At 47.8% G+C, this 19,129-nt stretch overlaps 8 protein-coding genes across 8 annotated transcripts; 4 read left to right on the top strand and 4 right to left on the bottom strand.

Moving 5' to 3' along the window:
- Window positions 1–120: 120 nt before the first annotated feature.
- On the bottom strand, window positions 121–489 carry GLAREA_12234 (uncharacterized protein; the record flags this gene model as incomplete). The annotated part of the gene is made up of 1 exon (XM_008083016.1): window positions 121–489. The coding sequence occupies one exon, from the start codon at window positions 487–489 to the stop codon at window positions 121–123; it is 369 nt and encodes a 122-aa protein (XP_008081207.1).
- A 501-nt stretch (window positions 490–990) lies between these two features.
- On the top strand, window positions 991–1,794 carry GLAREA_12235 (S-adenosyl-L-methionine-dependent methyltransferase; the record flags this gene model as incomplete). Its single annotated transcript, XM_008083017.1, has 1 exon — window positions 991–1,794. The coding sequence occupies one exon, from the start codon at window positions 991–993 to the stop codon at window positions 1,792–1,794; it is 804 nt and encodes a 267-aa protein (XP_008081208.1).
- A 1,654-nt stretch (window positions 1,795–3,448) lies between these two features.
- GLAREA_12236 (Homeo) lies at window positions 3,449–4,379 on the bottom strand (the record flags this gene model as incomplete). Its single annotated transcript, XM_008083018.1, has 2 exons — window positions 3,449–4,088; window positions 4,150–4,379. 2 exons carry the CDS (start codon window positions 4,377–4,379, stop codon window positions 3,449–3,451), a joined length of 870 nt encoding a protein of 289 aa, XP_008081209.1.
- Window positions 4,380–4,444: 65 nt separating this feature from the next.
- On the top strand, window positions 4,445–4,690 carry GLAREA_12237 (uncharacterized protein; the record flags this gene model as incomplete). Its single annotated transcript, XM_008083019.1, has 1 exon — window positions 4,445–4,690. The coding sequence occupies one exon, from the start codon at window positions 4,445–4,447 to the stop codon at window positions 4,688–4,690; it is 246 nt and encodes an 81-aa protein (XP_008081210.1).
- A 4,486-nt stretch (window positions 4,691–9,176) lies between these two features.
- On the top strand, window positions 9,177–9,827 carry GLAREA_12238 (Ubiquitin-like protein; the record flags this gene model as incomplete). The annotated part of the gene is made up of 2 exons (XM_008083020.1): window positions 9,177–9,425; window positions 9,597–9,827. 2 exons carry the CDS (start codon window positions 9,177–9,179, stop codon window positions 9,825–9,827), a joined length of 480 nt encoding a protein of 159 aa, XP_008081211.1.
- A 567-nt stretch (window positions 9,828–10,394) lies between these two features.
- Window positions 10,395–11,156, top strand: GLAREA_12239 (Cap-Gly; the record flags this gene model as incomplete). Its single annotated transcript, XM_008083021.1, has 2 exons — window positions 10,395–10,469; window positions 10,650–11,156. 2 exons carry the CDS (start codon window positions 10,395–10,397, stop codon window positions 11,154–11,156), a joined length of 582 nt encoding a protein of 193 aa, XP_008081212.1.
- A 1,111-nt stretch (window positions 11,157–12,267) lies between these two features.
- GLAREA_12240 (alpha/beta-Hydrolase) lies at window positions 12,268–14,926 on the bottom strand (the record flags this gene model as incomplete). Its single annotated transcript, XM_008083022.1, has 2 exons — window positions 12,268–13,946; window positions 14,074–14,926. 2 exons carry the CDS (start codon window positions 14,924–14,926, stop codon window positions 12,268–12,270), a joined length of 2,532 nt encoding a protein of 843 aa, XP_008081213.1.
- Window positions 14,927–15,758: 832 nt separating this feature from the next.
- On the bottom strand, window positions 15,759–17,801 carry GLAREA_12241 (NCS1 nucleoside transporter; the record flags this gene model as incomplete). The annotated part of the gene is made up of 6 exons (XM_008083023.1): window positions 15,759–16,377; window positions 16,430–16,467; window positions 16,590–16,882; window positions 16,933–17,196; window positions 17,250–17,339; window positions 17,492–17,801. The coding sequence occupies 6 exons, from the start codon at window positions 17,799–17,801 to the stop codon at window positions 15,759–15,761; spliced, it is 1,614 nt and encodes a 537-aa protein (XP_008081214.1).
- Window positions 17,802–19,129: the final 1,328 nt, after the last annotated feature.

The raw sequence follows: 19,129 nt of genomic DNA on the forward strand, positions 1-19,129 counted from the left end.
GATCACGAATTCTTCGGCGGCCATGGATTCGGTCATGGATTCGGTCACCCTTCGCACAGTGGTGGCCACCAACACCACCACCAGCCTCGAGGCCCGCCTCATCCAAAGCCCGCCAGAGGGCTACATCACCATGCGCATGATGCGCGCGATCTCTCGGCCCTTTTGATCAAAAATTGCCAGCGGAACGGGATGAGAGTCAACGACCGAAGTTTGATGCGGATTGCTGAGAGTCGAGTCCCTGACATTCGGGATCCACGCGAAATGATGAGTCTTCTGAACACCTGACTGGCCATTTTTGACGACGCTTTCTTTTTCAACCAGCTGAGGGGGACGATACGCTTGACGTGGGCAGACTTTCATGGGATCTTGGGCGTCGCCCGCTGGGACGATGAGATTCGCGCTATTGAATTCTATTACCACGGCGTCAGTGTTCAAAACCAGGATGAAATGCACAACATGATGCAGAATACCATTGCCACCCTGACGCATGAGATGTTACACGCATTCTTGTACTTGTTCACCTGTAAATGCGGCGCTTGCTAGGCTTCAAAAAACCAAACTATCGGACTTGCTGGTCATGCAGAAAGCTGGGCGAATGCCATGTCGGAACTTCAATTCTCTTTGCAGAGAGTTGCCAGGTTTCCAGTGAGATGTGCGATTAGAAGGTCGGTCGCGATGGAGATCGACCTCGGCCAATAGCGTCCCTCACCTCATCAGATGGCCATCTATAACTCACATCCCGATTAGGGCAAAATGAAGCCATCACGATGATCTGTCCTAAGCGACAAAGGGTTGCGCCACACTAGGTAGTCTGGCCAATCAGTCTCATTTGCTCCCACCTTATCACGCACGTCACGTGCACGTTCGAATTTCAAATTATAAAAAAAATCTCCTTTACATACACATCACATGACTCTTCGACCACTCTCGCGTGTAGCCAATTGACTTCTCGTTCGTTTCGTACCTCTATACCTTGACAATAACACCATTATGACAGCTCCCCCCCAGCATTCTGTCTCGTCCTCCTCCTTGCAGGATACTCCATTAAGCAAGACCCTTTCCTCTGCTGATCGTGACTCCCCCCCCGCAACATCACCACAACATCTCCCAGCGAACTACGAAGAAACCTACGTACACAGTGTGTACAATCAAATAGCTTCTCATTTCTCCTCGACGCGATACAAGCCCTGGCCGGTCGTGTCAGACTTTCTCTTATCTATTCCCTCCGGCTCCATCGGCCTCGACGTGGGATGTGGCAATGGCAAATATCTCCTGGTGAACCCTAACATCCTTATCATCGCATCTGATCGGTCACCTGAACTGGTCTCTATTGCTGCAAAATATGGAGACCTGGAACATGAAGCACTGATCGCTGACGGGCTAAGTTTACCCCATCAAAATGGGAAATTTGATTTCGCCATCAGCATTGCCGTTGTACATCATCTGAGTACCAGAGATCGCCGGCGCGAGGCGGTAGAGTCGATTCTACAGACTCTCCACGGCAGTGGCCGAGCGATGATTTACGTTTGGGCGTTGGAGCAAAAGTCAAGCAGGAGAGGTTGGGATGAAGGTGGCGACCAAGATGTAATGGTACCGTGGGTCATGAAGAGGTCTAAAAAAGAAGTGACAACAGGCAGTGAGAGCGAAAAGACATTTCAGCGATACTATCACCTCTACAAGAAGGGAGAGCTGGAGGAAGATGTGATTGAGGTTGGAGGTTTGGTAGTGGATGGGGGCTATGAGAAAGATAATTGGTGGTGTATCTGCAAAAGAGGGGATCAATTCGGACAGTGACGAAAATTCTCCATAGAAGAGCTGTTATTCGCACCGGGTTAGATGTGATTACTTCGTAGTGTGATCTGCAATACGCAAGCATGTTGGATGATGGCAAATGGTTGCAGATAATCCTTTCGAGGATGTGTTGTCGACCTCCGCACACACCAGAAAAAGGCTTCTTATAGAAACCCAATGCCAGCTGAACATTATTCGTGTTCATATACCGCAGGATGGACTAGCAAGCTTACCAACAAAGTTTTGCTTTAGTCCATTGACTTAGCCTAGGAGAAACTTTCAACGGCTTCCCTGCCTCCGCACCCAATTCTCAAAGAATCTTTAGGTAATTTTAACAGGGCTTCAAGAGAATCCTCAATAACTTTGGCACGGCTCAGAGGTTCCACTGGAAACTTCTTCCTACGTGGACACGGGTTGATTCAACCAGTCCGATACATTGATTTTTTGAATCGGGAGCTTAACGCAGCTGTAAGTGATTGTTGTCCAATCACAAACTAGCGCTCAATCTCCTCCTACCTCGAGCTTCCATCTCAGTTTCGACTTCCGTCTTTACTTCTGGGGATACAAGAGGCTACGGAGGCCGCACAGAGTGGGACAAGGACAATGGAAAATATTCGGCTGGGGTGAAGTATGTCAAAGAGGATAATGATATTCAAACAATGCCTTTTGTTTGGCCTGCAATCTGCGTTTTCCACTAAGCTCTAGAATGTAGGCCACCAAATTTTTGAGCCCGGATAACAAAACTGAAGTTAATCGAATAAGAGACAATCATGCTACAGATCATTTAGCACTCGGTAGTCATGACTTGAGAAAATTGCATGATAGGTGGAAATTTACCGAGAGCTTGTTTCGTGTCTGCAAGCTTAAACAAACAAGTGAAAGCTCTAAACTAGTGAGGTTGGGCAGTAAGCGACAGTAAAGCCAGATCATATGTAAATGTTTCGTTTGGAAGAGCTCGCACGAAGAGAGATTACAGTGGCAGATGTTCTTAGTTTCGGGTTTCGTAAACGAAACTTCTCTTTTTCAACGACATCCCTTCTTCTTAACCTCACACCATCTGATTGATTTACCACAGCATTACTTTTTTATTTGAATTTTGGTCGAACTCGATGTTAGTGTTAGCACTGAGTACAATTCTGTATGTATGCTTCGTGATTGTCATGATATTGTACAATAATGAGCTTAAATGCAAATGCCTGGCCTTGAAGGTCCTATAACTTTTCTCTTTCACAGAGTCTCCTCTTCTTACAATCACAAGCACCCGATGTAAATTACCAACCAACAACTCCTGGCATGGATCCTTATCACAGAAGGTCTGACTCGTGCACAGGATCTCCACGCGGTATGCCCCCTGCCCGAAAGCAGTTGACCAGAACCAAAGCTCCACGAGCTTTAACAGATGGAGTAGAACAGACAACACCCAAGATGTTATGTACGTAAGCAATCCTCAGTCTTGTGAGGGGCAACACCTCATATACGGCTTCATCGACTCCATTCCTTATGCTGCGTTAGACGGAACATAATCCAACGACTAGGCCGAACGAAGGATTTCCAAAGATATCAGCACCATCATCTGCACCCACCCATTGAAATGTGCACACGTTTTCCTCGACGCCACTGAATTAGCAAGGTATAACCAAATCCAAAACACAAGCAGCTACTGCCGTCTACGATTGGCTTCCCGAGATTCTGCTCCCGGACTGCCTCGCCGCTTAATATCGCCTCCTTGAGATCGATCTTGCATACTTCCCACCGGAGGAAGAAATGGACCTGGACTAGAGTAACCCCCTCCACTCATGGGCATACTCATAGCATAAGCAGGTGCACTGTACGGGCTGACACCAGTGGTCAATTCAGCCACGCTTGGAAGCATCTGACCGGCTCCTCTTCCTAAACCCATCATACTGCCTCCAATGGCGGCTAAAGCGCCTGGGCTTGGTGGTGGAATGGAACGAGGAGTACTTTCCCTACGTGCTGCAATTGTGCGAGCGGCTTGCGGCTGATGAAAACTACTAGGTCGTCCCATGCTTGCACCACTCTGAGCGCTTGCTGTGCGACTTATGCGCGAAGAGGATGCCATGGTCCCAGAATGCGATTGAGAATGAGAATGTCCGCGTGTAGGCGATGAGCGATTGGCTGCCGGTGGCGCGTCGAGGGTTACGTTGGAAAGAGAAAAAGGGACCACTCCAGCGCGACGGGCCATATCATTTTCACCAAGCTGCCAGTGCATTGCTTCGGCTGCTCGCCATGGAACCGCCATTTCCTCGGCAACCTTTGACCACATTTCCGGCTTGAATCTAGAAAAGTTTTAGGTTATTTCTTTTCGATGATTGAAGAGGGCAAAGCAAGGATATCTACCTTTCATAAAGTCTGGCGAGCTTATTCTTGCGCTCCTCGTCCCATTCGCTCCTTCTCTCAAGATAGTTCTGGTAGTGCAATCTGCAACTTATGGCGCTGCGACCAGGAAGTCGCTTGGAAATATCTTCCCATTTCATTCCACCGCCTCTCAGCTCAATGATCAAGGTATCCTCTTCTGCAGACCACTTGCTCTGCTTTTTTGCTGGCGATTCTGCAGGGTGGGGCGGCATTGTCCTCTTACCACCTGGGCTTGGGTTTGCAGGTGCATAAACAGAGCTTGGTTGAAGAATCAAAGATGGGACCGAGGTCGATCGGGTATGATGTCTGTGTTGTGGCTGTGGGTAGGAGAATTGCTGCTGTTGCTGGAAAGACTGGTATTGCTGCTGGGCCTGTTGCTCTGGCTCCTGTTCCTCTTGCGCTTGATTACTTGTTTGCTGTTGATTCCTTGCTAGCTCTTGATGCCGTTCTTGCTTTTGATACTGCGTTTGTTGCTCTTCAATTTCTTTTCGAGGTGGTGGTGGCGGTGACGAGGACTCGTTAGAGTCCGAAGCCTTTAGAAGTAGAGAGATATCCACGGTGACGGTCTCAATTCGCAGATACCGTCAAGAAAGACGGAATCATGTGCAATTGGGTAGCGCGGGGTGTAGGGATATCTACCTGTAGATCTGGTGGAGTAGTGCTCTCCTGGTCAATATTTGGAGTTCTTGAACGAGGGTGAGGTTTGATTATCAGTTTATCCTTTTGACGAATTCCAGACGAATTGCAGAAAGTCGATAAACCGTGACAATGCTCTGACAATCAAGCAAAAAATCAACAAGGCAACATGAAACTGGCGAGTAGTAACTCTTCAGGCGCCGTATTGCAGGAAGATTTTGAGACGATCGAGCCACTTCCGAGGAGGACAGTGTTCCTATTTCAGGGCTTCAAAGAACAACTGCGAGGCTCGCGTAGATCATGACAGCTATCAAGATGATTGGCAACCGAACGTCTGAGGTCTAACCAATCGCAATATATGAGACGAGAAAAGAGCAGTACAGGGTGAGGGACGAGTTGGGTCGACGGGATCATACATGTATATCCCTTCTGCGTGGTGATGAAGAAAAGACCAAACACTAAAGTATCTGAGTACCTGAGCTTTTGCCGGTACATACAAAGTAGTCGCAAAGGCTGACTGGGCTGCCGGGAGGTTGCGCGATGCAGATAGAGGGTACACGATCCGTGGTGGGGAGAGCCACAGGGGTCTTGTTAGTGTCGAGGATGGGTGTGCTAGGGCGTAGCCACAAATTCATGCATGAACAGGAACATAAATCTCTGCTTGCCTTTTTGGGGATCTTCCATGATATCGAAGAGGACGAAAAGCTCGGTTGAAACCACGTTGTGGAGACGTTGAAACTCTTATATAATCCCAGACTTCTGTGCGACCCCTCAGGACAGTTTTGGGGACAAGTCTGTGCGTAATTCGAACTTTACATCCTTCGTTTGCAGAATAGCCGCTGACTAGTTGCTGACAATATGTGATGAGTCTCACTTCGACGTAGACCAAGGTGAACTTCCTCCACAAAGTTCACAAACGACCCACTAGAATCTGAGAGTCTAGTCCCATCTACACCACCAAGCATCGTAACCAGAGTAGTTGAGATCTTGGTTTCATGGGCCAGAACCAACCAACCGGCGGTCAAGCTGTCTAGGAGTGGGTATTTCTACCTGGTCCTGGGTTAGGTTGTATGATCTCTATGGCTTGCAGAACTTGCTTGCAGAAACCCAGTGAGCTGCCACGAACCATGATCTTCCTCATTATTCCGAAGCGCTCAATTGCTAGACGAGAGAGCATTCTGCTATCCATCACATGTGTTGGTTGATATCGACATGATCTGCCACTCCTTGTACCGGGATCATGCAGAGCCTCGTGCGGTAACTCGAAGACCTTGTGGCTAAACAAATGTAACATATAATAAGCTGTTTCGTTAATTGTAACCGAACTGCATGAATGTGTTCGTTTGCATCGTTTATAGACAAAGGAAACACATATAAACAGTCCAACTTGAATCTGATGATGTCAACCGTCTATTGGATTCCACTACGGGAGCTCACATGTGGCGGTGTAAGATTACTGTCATTTGTCTCTTGTCGGATAGCAACAAAGGCAATATACACAACAATAAAGTGATGTCTGAGGCATGTGCGTAGGGGTACCTCCGAGTACCGTCTTAAACTCCAAAAGTGCCAGGACTGTCAAGAAGGTTGAAAGTGGCACCTTGTGGGCCATGAAGAGAGACGGTCTGCCTGCCTAGTCTGCTGGCAAATTAAGAGGCTAACGAGTATAGTTCGTACTAGCGCCTACAAGCTCACATATCCGAAATGAAAGTGCTCTGTCAAGAGTCTCTGTTGGCAGTAGTTCAGCGGAACTTCTGACAGTATCGACTTTTCATCCAGGCCATAAAGACGTCGGCCATGACGATGACTTAGTTCAAGGAGGATATCCCGATGATCAGACGGTCCGCTTTATCGCACGGCCTCCAGAGGTGTTATTTATGTAGGGCGATGCTGTGCATGAGCAAACCGCATTGTGAAGATCGATTTAGCTGCTATGCTCATGAGTGTGCAGTGCTCGCCGGGTGTTGTTAGGTGACATTGATGCAGATGAGCGTTTGCATATGAAGGAACCACGTTGTTTTCAGCCTTGCCCGAATCCATGTAATCATAGCCCTCATCCGTTTGTTGTATTTCGAGTGACACTTGCCGATCATGAAGCAGAGGTAGGGATTGGAAACGAGGACGATTCTGGGGCGGATGGTGGCTGGCGGCCAGGGACAATTCCTAGTTCGGGTTGCTGCGAGAGAGAGGCCCTCGGATCGCTACCGATATTATGCCTTCCAGGTTCATGATACGTCAGGCCGGCTGGACGGTTTGGTGGTCTGAAGAATGCAAAAAGAAATCTGGTACGTGGGGTAGGTAGGTTGGAGTTGAATGCCGAGATTTGAGGACAAGGCGACGTGCGCGGATGCAAGACTCGGGAATTATTGTCTTTTGTTCAATAGAAGAAGCTCTGGAGTCTGGAGCTACAATGCGACTACAAGACCAGAGTGTGGATGGGTGGGAACCGTGTGCATGAGTCTGTGTTGTCAACTTGTCTGGCTGTGTGTTCGACGGTTCGTCCATTTCTCCTTTGACTCGTGAGGTCCGCTTAACATCCGCGGCGCTCAACATCCGCTTAAGGCGGGCGCGGGCGGTGGGAGATCGTTGACAGGGTCAAGAGGGAACAAGAGACAGGCCCCCAGCACCAAAACCCAGGACAAGAACAAGGCACTAGAACCAGATCGACCGGATTGACAGGCGGCCTGCCAGACGATGCCAGCAGCCAGTGTGTGTGCCTGTGCCAGTGCCAGTGCCAGTGTTTGGGCCGGTTTGGGCTTCCTCGTTAGGGCTGGACTCGACTGTTAGGAGAGTGCCGTCTCAGAAAACCCCCGAATTGTTTGGGAGCGGTGAGCCTACACCTTCTGGAAACCTGCATCGCTAGAGGCCTGCTGCCCTCAAGGCTCGAACAAGAATGGAAGGGCCGAGGACTAGAACCCAGGGTGTGGATGGCTATTTGGGAATCAAGATGGGAACCGAAAGGATTTGGGAACAATAAGCTTCCGGTGGCCAAGACACCAGCATGATCATCGACCGGCTTTTCCAGCTCTTCCAGAGCATCGAACGACGAACAATCATGCTAGCGATGCCATCTCCCGGGACCGCAAGGGAGCCAATAATCCGTGAGCCTCATCCACGTCTATTTGCAAACGGAGCAAGCAGCGGAATACGGTGCACATGGGGAACCGATCGCGCAACTTGACAAATAATGAAGGGGAAGCATTGACCGATGCCTGAGCAGGTGCAGGGTCGGTATGAAACTCCCTCTGGCAGTAGCAGAAGCAGAACCAGAGCATCGAATCATGCCCTCGAGTGACATTCAACGCCCAGCCCGACTCATTCGCTGCTTCTCGTTGCCGTACACTGCACTGCGTACAGGACGTCGGGCAAAGAGTCAAGTGAAGATGGGCGGAATAGAGGAACCGTAAGGTAAAATGGGCTGCCACAGGGAAAGTACAGATGGACGGTGGATTTCATTCCATCGTCATGTGTCGCCGTCTGCGACCGCCGTATTAAATGGAAAACTGCAGCTGTATCGCATCGACTATTCCATTGCTTCGTAATAAATCCATCAGACGGAGCTTTATCGTAGTTCGCTTCCGCTAATGATGAAAAATATCCCAATTAGTTCTATTGTAATTCCGTTATTCACGACGGGCCTTGGGAATTCGAGATCTACAGGTACGGCTCCTCGCATCATTCAGGAGTGAAATCGGCACGGCTACGGATCAAGATCAGAACCAAAAGAAAGCGAGCCACGTCGCCGGGAGACTTCACTATCATCGCGAGCAATCATAATAACCACATCGAGAAATCATCGTCCCAAGTCATACCAGTCATATCCTGCAAGACATTACCCTTTTACCATACTTTGCACCTGGTCGCTCGAACCCTGACTACGGTGCCTCGCTTGTGGTGTTACCGCCGCAGCACCGTACTGAGCTCTATTGGTGGCGGCAAGATTCGTAAAGATTAACAGCAGATGCATGGTTTCCAAGATGAAAGTCTATCGTGTTTACATCATGAGATTCCTTCGGGTTTTACCTCATTGAAGTAGAAAAAATCATGATCAAGCGTGCATCACAGTTCGCATCACGTGATGCGCATTATCCCGCTAGTCAATTTTGGGCATAACACCCAGTCAGCTCTCTGATCAATTTGTTCGCCAGGACGTCCACCACCCCATCTCCATCTGACAACCTGAATACGCAAGGCAATATCTCAGCCTCGTCATCTGTTAATTAGACTTTCACAATCAACGGTGGCGAGAGTTGTCGTCACAAGTCCATCTACGTCCTTGGCCGCCGATAAAAAGACAACCCAGAGGATTCCAACCGACCTTCAATCCAATAACAACACACCGACACGCTGCGCTCAACGAATACTCGCCGAAGATGAGCGTTCAAACAGCGGCCGATATCCCTCTCCTCGTGTCTTCGGAGAACGCGTCCACTGAACGCCGAATCACACCTTCCTGGACCATTGGACAGCTCAAAGCGAAGCTTGAGCCTGTCACGGGAATCCCCCCCCTAGCTCAGAAGCTCACATTAAGACATGGCAATCAATCTACCGTGATAGAGGCATCCGATGAGGAGAATACCCAGCTAGCAAAGTTCCCGCTCGCACCATACGCAGAAATCCTTGTAAGTTCTATATCTATCTTTTCCGTCTACTCGGACCATTCTAGGGGGCCCTGTTCACGCTGTGAAACAATGTGATATCTATTTGCAGGCTTCAGGTGCTCTCAACTCCCAACGGCCGAACAGAGAAAACAACAGTTTATCCTTACGACCAGCCCAGCAAACTTCTTACAGCGCCTGCTGTTTTGCCCAAGTGGGTACGCGGAGGTTTCGCCGAAAAAACGTTTCAATGAAGAAAATAGAACGAAGAGATCAAAACTTGGTTTTTCGTATGATCGACAATTAGCGTGTTCAAGTGAGCAAGGGTGGTGGTTCGCAGTCATTTACTCTCTCCTTCTAGAATACTCGCTGCATCACGCAAAATTAAGAATGACCTACTGGTTGGCTCGGAGAGCACATGCCTGATGGGCAATTTTCGTCAATTCATTGAGTATACCAAACAATATTGTAGAAGGGAATATTGATATTCAAAGGGTGTTAAAAAGCTTAATTGTGTAGCCGTTGACCTAGGCTGAACGTCAGCCAAGTGCCAGCCACTTAACATGTTCTTTGTTGTGGCAGAGTGTGTAACTTGAATTTTCTGGTGTCGAAATTGCTCGCTGGTTTACTAGTTGTTAATCCTCGGATTGGCACTACACTGGCCACTTTATTCGCTCAGCACGCTCGATGCGACTGTATAGCCGTGCAATGGGTTAGCATCGGAGATCTTACTGGAGCCTAGTGGGCGTGACAAGTGTCATCTTTGGTTGCTTGTTCGAGTTCTCAGAGATGGCGGCGAATTACATGTCGTTGTTCCTAGTATTGATTTATCAAAGATTAAACAAACTCATGTATTCTGGCTTCATTTTGCGCTTCCTAAACTGATGTTCCAGTTTCTACCCACGATCTCATTTTTCCTGTTCCCTGGGATTTTATTTTTGTGTGGCGTTGTGCGCGAAAATTCGATCAATAATAAAGGATACGACCTTAGCAATGCACAAAATTTACACCAGTCGGCTCATCGACTGTACAACTTCCCTTTTCTCTCATGCGCTACAAAGTGTTATTGTATGATCATCTCAACGTCTTATTCCTATTCCCTTCGAAGAGCAAGCTTCTTCCAAGAGTGAAAAGCTTCTTCCAAGAGTGAAAGCTGCCTAAGACCTTGGTTTAGACTTACCTTGCCTAACATTCTCTTACCAATTCCCACTTGCCTGCGATCACAGAATTAACACATTTCTCCCCCAGGTAGTAGACACCAGACCCCCGGGCCTTCGACCCAACTACACGGATGCGTCTAAGGTTGAGAAGTTTGAGCTTGCCCCAGAAATATATGAAACCAAGACCGACTCTGTCCTGGCTTGGAAAAAAGCAAAGAAGCTCGGCCGATTCGATCCGGATGCCCCAGCTGTACTAGCCGCACGGATAGCCAATCACGCTACTACACTTCACGAGCGTGGAATTCAAGTTGGTATGCGCTGCCGGGTTGGTGGAGAAGATGAAAAGAGAGGGGAGGTCATGTATTGTGGGGAGGTAGAGGAAATCGCGGCAAAAGACGAAAGTGGGAGAGGTGTATGGTGTGGAATAAAACTTGATGAACCAGTCGGGAAAAATGATGGAAGTTTGGGGGGAAAGAGGTATTGGGGAAACGCTGGAGATGGAAAATTTGGGGTCTTTGTTAGGCCGGAAAGAGTCGAAGTGGGAGATTACCCTGTCCTTGATGATTTGATGGATGAGGACCTTGATGAGATTTAAGTAGTGCGAGGCTTTGACCAAGACCTAGTCATTTGGATGGGTTAAGTTACGTCCCATGCTGGGAATCAAATCTACCATTTCTTCAGCAGCCTTCATCTGTGCTAGATAAATCTCTTAAACTGCCTACCTCGTACATCAGTAAACCTCTATGACGCTGCTCCGACCTGGTAGTTCGAAATTTACGTCTGTCGAGGTAATAGTATTTGTTCGGACACAACGATGGGTCTTGGTCTTACGCTTATATCTCCACCAAGAAGATCCAGGCCCATGGTACTTGAGACTTTCCACCATGGTTCATGCCGAGTCGGAAGTCTTGTGGGCCGCCTTGAATGTAAATATCCACCACTGATTTTCTGTGTGGTGGAGTTGATGGCAACCTACTCGAATAGGCTGGCGACTACACTGAACAGCAGAGTAAACGTCAATTTACTCGGTGGATAAGTTAGAATCAGAACTTCAGCCAAGTGATCGACGAAGTACAGGTCGATTGATTTATCATCATAGTAGTATCTTTTGATGCTATGAGCCCTGACATGTGATTCTACCGGGTAATCAACGAACACTCTTAGTTCTCAATAGAACTTCAGGGGTCGATCCAACGAATCTACTAAAGGAATCGCAATGTGGTGGGCAACAGCTATAGCTTGATGACGCATATCTGTAAAGACGCCGCTAAATAATTCGATTGGGATTGTGCATTGTAAGTAATCTTTTGAAATATTACTACAAAACGGGAAAGTAAACTTAGCACAATTGACCGGAGGATTCTAAGCTGCAATCATCGGCCTTCCAATGTATAGTTCTGCGTTATAACGGGAGGGCTACATGTAAGCCTGTAAGATTTGAGCCTAGAGACCGCAAAGAAAGAGACACATTGTAACAACATAATCTCTGGAGTAAGACGCCATAATCGACATGAAATTTAAGTGCAATATCACCAGGAACTTTCGGAATGTAATTCCAATATAATTAGACAGATACAAATGTCCATTATGCAAGCAATACATTTCTTCGAATTGTAATCATTTGGAAATATAAGAGTGACCAAAAAACATAGCTTCAATTTGACCGCTCCAGGCCCTCGAAAATTGCTTCAGAAGTCTCTTCCTAATCACGTTGACTGTTGAAATCCGCCTAAGCTCTTTGGTTCATCGAATGTTGGTCCGCCTCTTTCAAAATTGTCATATATAAGTCGATCGACCCGATCATGTTGAGAATTACCCGCTTGATCATGATGATTGTCCCTCTGTGTCGATGAATGAGGATGGCTCTGACTGGCAGCAGGCAGGTGGCCATCTTCTGAATAATCATCGTTATCCTCCATTACGATACCCCCGTCATCTGAAGATGAATAGTGGTCATCTTCCGTAACAGCGGTAGATTTGATGGTATGAAGAGGTGGAGCTGGCGAAACAGGTGATGTTATCCTCGGTATCATAGGGACCAATAAAGAAGTGCCTGCTATGTGTGTTTGATCGGTAACCTCTCGTCGGTGAGTAGACGACGCGGTGGTAATCGAGGTAGGTGGGGTACGGGCTTCTAAAGATGTACCCGCCATCATTGCGGTAAGACCAGATGTCGATGTGTGTCTCTCCAGAATTTGACTTGAACCCATCGACTCTTCCCATTGTGCCGCTGTAGTCATATCTCTACTCAAGCCTTGGTGCGTCGAGTGGTTATCTACAATCCGAGAACCATGATAGGGATTAGTTAGTGGTTCCGAATCTTTGGTGTTATCTCCAAAGTCGATAAGATCCTCATTATCAATGATCTTTATTTCGGGATCGACTTCAATATCTTCGTCTTCGACATCGACATGTTCGATGCCAATCCTCTTCAGTATCTTGCCGACGAGGTCTGGATATCTCAGGTGCCCACTAACATCATTGCTAAGGTCTTCATTCGTGACGCCTTCCAGGCCTGTAATCGGTTGCAATCCGGCGACACCATACTGGATACTCGTAGCTCTGTACAGAAACGCCAGAATATAATCATTCTCTGAGTGTACATTGACGAGCTTTCCAGAAACAACCGCTCGCATCTCCTGCCAGTTCTGACGGTTCAAGGGGACAGGAGCACCTATGAGAACTACATTCTCCACAATACCAAAAGCTCGACGAGCTGATAGTGACTTTAGGCAACAATATATGACACGAGCACCGAGAGAGTATCCGATCAGAGTTACTGGACGTTCACCCTGTGCTCTATTGATCAGAGCATCGGCGAGAACCTCTCCCGCTTTCTCGGAGCGGTGCTTGGCGACCGCAAAGGGTGTATCGAGAGACGTAGCCACCTTGAGTAGATAAACTGGCCATAGAGCAGACCATAAACTCGCAAGGACCGTTCTCTTCAGAATCTCCAATTTCACATACGACCAGGCGTATGATGAAACCATGTCTTTTATAGAACAACCCAGACTTAACAATGCTTCCATTTCATATCTCAGCGCAAATACCTCGGAATCCTGGCCCAAAACTCTCCAAGGCCGAACAATGTCTTCTTTCTCGTTCAACCAACCGTTGATGCCAATTGTGACTCTGAGGCGTCTAGCTTCGCCCAGTGCAGCTGGGTCTGTTGTGTGTTCTCCCCATTCTGACGCGACAGGTTTAAAATTAAAGTCTTCCACTTCCCTGGCATAAGCATCAACCATTTCACCTGTCATTTTCCCACCGAAAGCTCCAAACAAAGTGCCTACAAGAGCACCATTCATAGCGAATATACCTAGTACAGAAGCGACTCCCCCAAGGCCGATCCCTCCCATCAACCCTCCAATAGCACCGGCTACCACAGCTATCCAATACATTAGCATATGTTTTTCTTGTTCGCCCCGGAGCCGAGAGCCGTGTCTAAAGATCAAACATGCTCCGGGCCACTAGAAAACAGGGTTTGAAGGGAGAAATAAAGGGATAATACGGACGAGCAGCAATTCCTCCCGTTACCCCGATCAGCGCTGCTCCTGCGACCGAAGCAAGCCCTACCTTCCAGCGGCGTGAGCTTTGATTTTCCTGAGCTCGCTTCAACGTCTCCGCATCAGCTGTCATTGCTTTGGATGCGGTTAGAAGGGTGCGTGAAACCTCAGTTTCTTCAGTTGCAAGAACAGAAATAGGAAGAGCAAAGGAGGAAGTGAGAATACAAAGCAGCGTGCGAGAATGCGCAGAGTAGTGGCCCGAGGCCAGCAGAAGTAAAAGCATGCAACTGACTACATGAACCCTATCTTCTCTCGATATCGTGGTGAAGCGGGTGGCAATTGGAGTATACAGAGACTGAATTTTGGTCACTTCCCTCGCTTCTCTCGATGCTGCGGTTGCAGCGGACGCCGCTTGCTCTGGCGTGCGTGATGTGGTTGCAAAAGGGGAGTACGGCGGCGGTGGGGGATTTCTGTTGGCAAGCCACTCTTCTCGTCTCTGAGCAGCCCCACGGTCGTCCTGACCGTCGGTGATCTTTCTTAGCTCTACTCTTACTCCATCAGACCATTTATCAAAATACCTGAGTGCATCTTTCTTGAGAGCATTCAGCTGAGTGGTTGGGAGAGAGGTATCTAGTCGACTCTCTAGCTTTTGCTGGTCCGATGCTTCTGACTGCGGCACACTGTAATTGGCGTGAGTTGTGTAAGCCGGTGTTTCGATTGGTGTTGATAATGGCTCAAATGAGTACTCCATACTTTTCCGCATTTGAGCGACCATGCTGCCGATCAATAGGGTAAAAGCTTTACGGCGAGCTGGGTTGAGAACCAATCTTAGATCCCTTGGATCTGACGCTGTTGGAGCCATCACTTCTGAAGTTTCAATATTGATGAGATATCTGGCCTGTATTGATGGTGCCAACCTTTTGGGACTTTATCATTCAACAATGATCGGATTTTGCAATGTTGGGCCTTGATCGTCCAGCAAAGCAGTATTTTTGGTAGGAAAGCAGATTATAAGTTCTTTGACGTCTCGACAAGTTGGGTTTTAAACTTATGATGTGTTTAGATAATGTTATTCTTTCTCGACAAACTTAAGCTGGAACTGACGAAGGTTAAGGTTAGCTGGCGCCTGATCCAGATCCTTCCAACAATTGAAGTCTCACAGTTGCTACGTCCCACAGGCGTAATTGTCATTCGATCCTTCCAAAGTTGTCATTGAGTCGCGGGTTCATACTTTGGACGACTATGTCAGCAGTTGAATATCTCGATCTTGAATTTGCCAAAAAGATGTAATTCATAATGAAAGACGGCAAGTGTTGCTCATTGCACGTCCGAAATTTTGTGGTTTGACAAGGGGTCGGACCGCGCCGTAGCCAACTCTTGGCGCCCCATAGACGCCCCTGAAAGTTGCACTGTGGCTAACCTTTTGACCACAACAAACCGCTTTTCGTAATTTGTTAATTTTCAAAAGGTCTCGTGGTTTGCAAAATCATAAGGAAACTAGACAGTCACCAATGTTTTGTTTGTGTACTGGAGGAATTTAAGCTCCCACGCACTTCATTGGATCTCTCACTAGCTCATAAGGGATGGCATGTATATAATGGAGATTTGGGCCATTGCAGTGGATTTCTTAGTTTCCATATAACCATTCTAAAGTCTTCGGGTCTAGTTTTCAAAGCCCCTGCTGCCTTTGGTATCTAGAAATTTACAGCCTTTTCGCCTGTGTACACACCCTTCTCGTGTTCACTTTGCGTTCTTTCGCTTCTATCACTTCCGTCAATCCCCTCAACCACATGCTCATCCTCCTCTAATTTATCCTCCATCGGCCAGATCTTTCCCAGGACGGTATATACCACGAAAGCAACAACTGTGCCCACCAACCAGCTTAAACTGTATATGTAAGTTGCTCCCTTTGGAACCTTTCGACCTCCAGTAGCTTTAGCTAACCCCGCGAGATTAGGTGCTATGGCGCAGATGAATGCTGCAAATGCACGAAGGTTGAAACCATGGAAAAAGGTGTAGATATCAGGGTTGCGGTAGAGACTCCTAATGTTGAGGTGACGCTTCCGGAGAACCCAGAAATCGGACATCATGATACCAGCGATTGGGCCAAGGAACATTGCGTATCCACCAAGAAAAGCAGAGAACGAGGCCGCGGAATATTGAATATTCCATGGAGTTGCGGCAATCGAGATGAAGCAGCAGACGTACGCACCTCGTCTGGCATTGATCCAAGTTGGGAACCAAAGCGACAGATCATTAGAAAAGGACACCGAGTTTGCTGAGATATTGGTCCCAATGACGGCGAACATCCAACTACGAGACCGTTAGCTATGGCTTCGACACTGGTATATTGATCTTAATTTACCATAAACTGGAGAAAAATTGTGCGGCCCGGTTGTGCCACTAGAACTTGTTAGCATGCATTTTCTCGTTTGATTCTGAGTTGTAAGCCGTGTTGGCCCGGACTATACCCCGAGGACAAAGGGGAGGAAGTTGATGCGGAATTAAAGGAAGGTTATATTTACCAACGCCGACACTTGTAGAGGGTTCCACGTCAGTACACCGTACACTTGCTGTGTCGCACTAGTAACAGTAATACCTAATATTCCACACAAAGTGACGAGAACACAAAGTCCAACTGCCTGGGTCCAGAACACCTGCTTGGGGTATTTTGCGTATCGTGTAAAATCTGGCATATTAAGTGCAAGGGTAGCCTTAGGACCGATGGTGGTTGTCACACATTGGAAGAAGACAATTACGGCCGGGGTTCCGTCTTTGATGTGCGTACCCTTTGCAAACGTAGGGCCAAATCCTTTTGCTAATGGATTGTCAGTCATTACCAAAAGAGTGACGGCAGAGGGAACTTACCAGCAACGAGTGCCCATGTGAATAGGGTCACGCCGAAAATGGGCATGATAATTGTCTTGGCCATAAAGAGGTATCTTAACTTGGACACGTGCAGGTATAAGAGGGGTAGTTGGATGATGATGAACAAGAAGAATGTCAATAATTGCGCGGATGTGACATGCGCAGAGATGGGTATATGATTGGGGAATCTTTTGAATGACGGCCAAATGGCTTCAATCATAGACGCAACACACTGGCCGCCTTGAAAGCTCTGTGTGCCAAACCCTGCAAGATGTAAGTGTGCCGTTCCTGTATGTGTTACGAGTAGGAGCACTTACAGATGCAAGCCACAACGCCTCGTACGAAAACGCCAAAGTAAGCTCCCCATATACCAAAAGTCGACCTCATCAGAACAGGAAAATTAATTCCTGTACCTCAAGTTAGCGCTTTGTCATTCTTGCAACACTAAGGACAATGCTTGTTAGGATATGACAGATAAGTGGCTATAATAATCCAAAGCTTTGCGATTTGCGTGTCTTTGATAGCGATCTGAAAAGTAAGAGAGTTTGTATACACTTACCATAAATGCAACCAATATAGCCGTTAAGCATAGCTGGAATACAAACCAATATGTGCCCAACTATGACTGCAAGAATAGCCAAGCCTGGACTGAGTCCCTTTGTGATTGACGAGGAAGCCACTTGATACATGGATATGCTGAATGCTTCAGCAATCCAAAATCCCAGCAGTGACGGCCACGTCCATTTCCTCTCCTCCGACTTGAATGGGACTGGGTCAAGATCTCGGTTCGATTTAATTCCATTTGGCCCATTTGCAAAAGCCCCCGGCTCGGAATGCAACCTCCATCTCTCGATCAACGCCGGTGCCATTCTGGACACTTTGATTTGGAACTTTGTACGTACACGCACAACGACGGGAGATTCAACAGCACGGAAAAGATTTGTCGTTCCTCACTTTACCCCTGTGGTAGAGCACGTGGTCTCGCTAAGTGATAAGAATTTGTATGTCAATTGTTGGCCTTGTTGGTCCGAGGAGCTGTGGCCAGTGAAGCAGGTCAGATGTACAGTAAAGTAAACCGACAGAATGCGTAGAGACAGGCTGGCAGGAACGTCAAAATAACAATGAAAATTATAAGAATAGCAGAGGGAAATGCAACACAACTTATCCTTTTCAACGTTACCTGCCAGGACAGCTTTAAAGCGGTGACTGCAGTGCAGCCTGTGCTTCCCCATGACTGATATCGCACGTACGATACTCCATACCAATTCAGAAAGTTTCCTATCTTTTATCTTTCCGAGTCGGGGTAGTTCCCAGAAAAGCCAGAGGGTTTATCGGCTATCGCCCCTTTATATCTTCTCCGTACTTGGCAAGTGTACCAAAAACTTAGCGTTCTGGTTGGCCGCAAGTGACACTTCGTTGGCCGCCATCAACAAACGAGCTGAGATCGTGGACTGGCTCAAGCGCAAATTCCGATTGAGCGGTCGTGTAACTCATGCGACTATTTCAAGGATTTCAATGATGGGATTATTGTGGTATGGACAGGCCTGTTGTCCTTCCCCGCAGCCACAGCAAACGCCCGGCACCAACTGGGGAGAGCCAGTTCAAAGCAAACATGCGGACGGGAGGAGATGAGAACCATCATGTGCTTCGGCCGTTGGGGGGTGATGGGACAATTCCATTCTGATTGGGAGCGACTTGATGGGAACCATGGTTCTCGTGGTTGGAACAACTTGGAAGCGTTTCCGTTGATGCTCCTCGCTTGACTTGGGCTCTCGATTCTCGCTAAATTACACAAGACAGGTCTCTCCAGTCTTTACCAGACTTATCTTGTGGTTTTCCGTCGATTCGATACGCCTTGTCCACTCGCAACTCCCATAGATCCGTGGTGTCGGCTACTCCACACGATTCGCGCAACTACTGGGAGAGCCGCCCGTCGCCTCCCTGGAGGCTAGATGCCGGAGAATTATGGACGCACTTGTATCGTGGAGGGGTAGCCCAAAGGGCAAATGTGGTCTCGCAGCAGCAAGAAAGTAGCTGAGTTGATACCCACTCTGAGCTGTGGGGACGCGGCCATGCAATGCTGCGTAGAAATAGATGTTAAGCCAGATGTTATGCTTTTGACGTTGTTTCCCCTCTTTGCCTCCAGGGCTTATCGTACCGTTGAATTGACCTTTGGAGTCGGACAGCAGCTCTACCA

The sequence above is a fragment of the Glarea lozoyensis genome, assembly GCF_000409485.1.
Source record: "Glarea lozoyensis ATCC 20868 chromosome Unknown GLAREA18, whole genome shotgun sequence".
Classification (NCBI taxonomy): domain Eukaryota; kingdom Fungi; phylum Ascomycota; class Leotiomycetes; order Helotiales; family Helotiaceae; genus Glarea; species Glarea lozoyensis.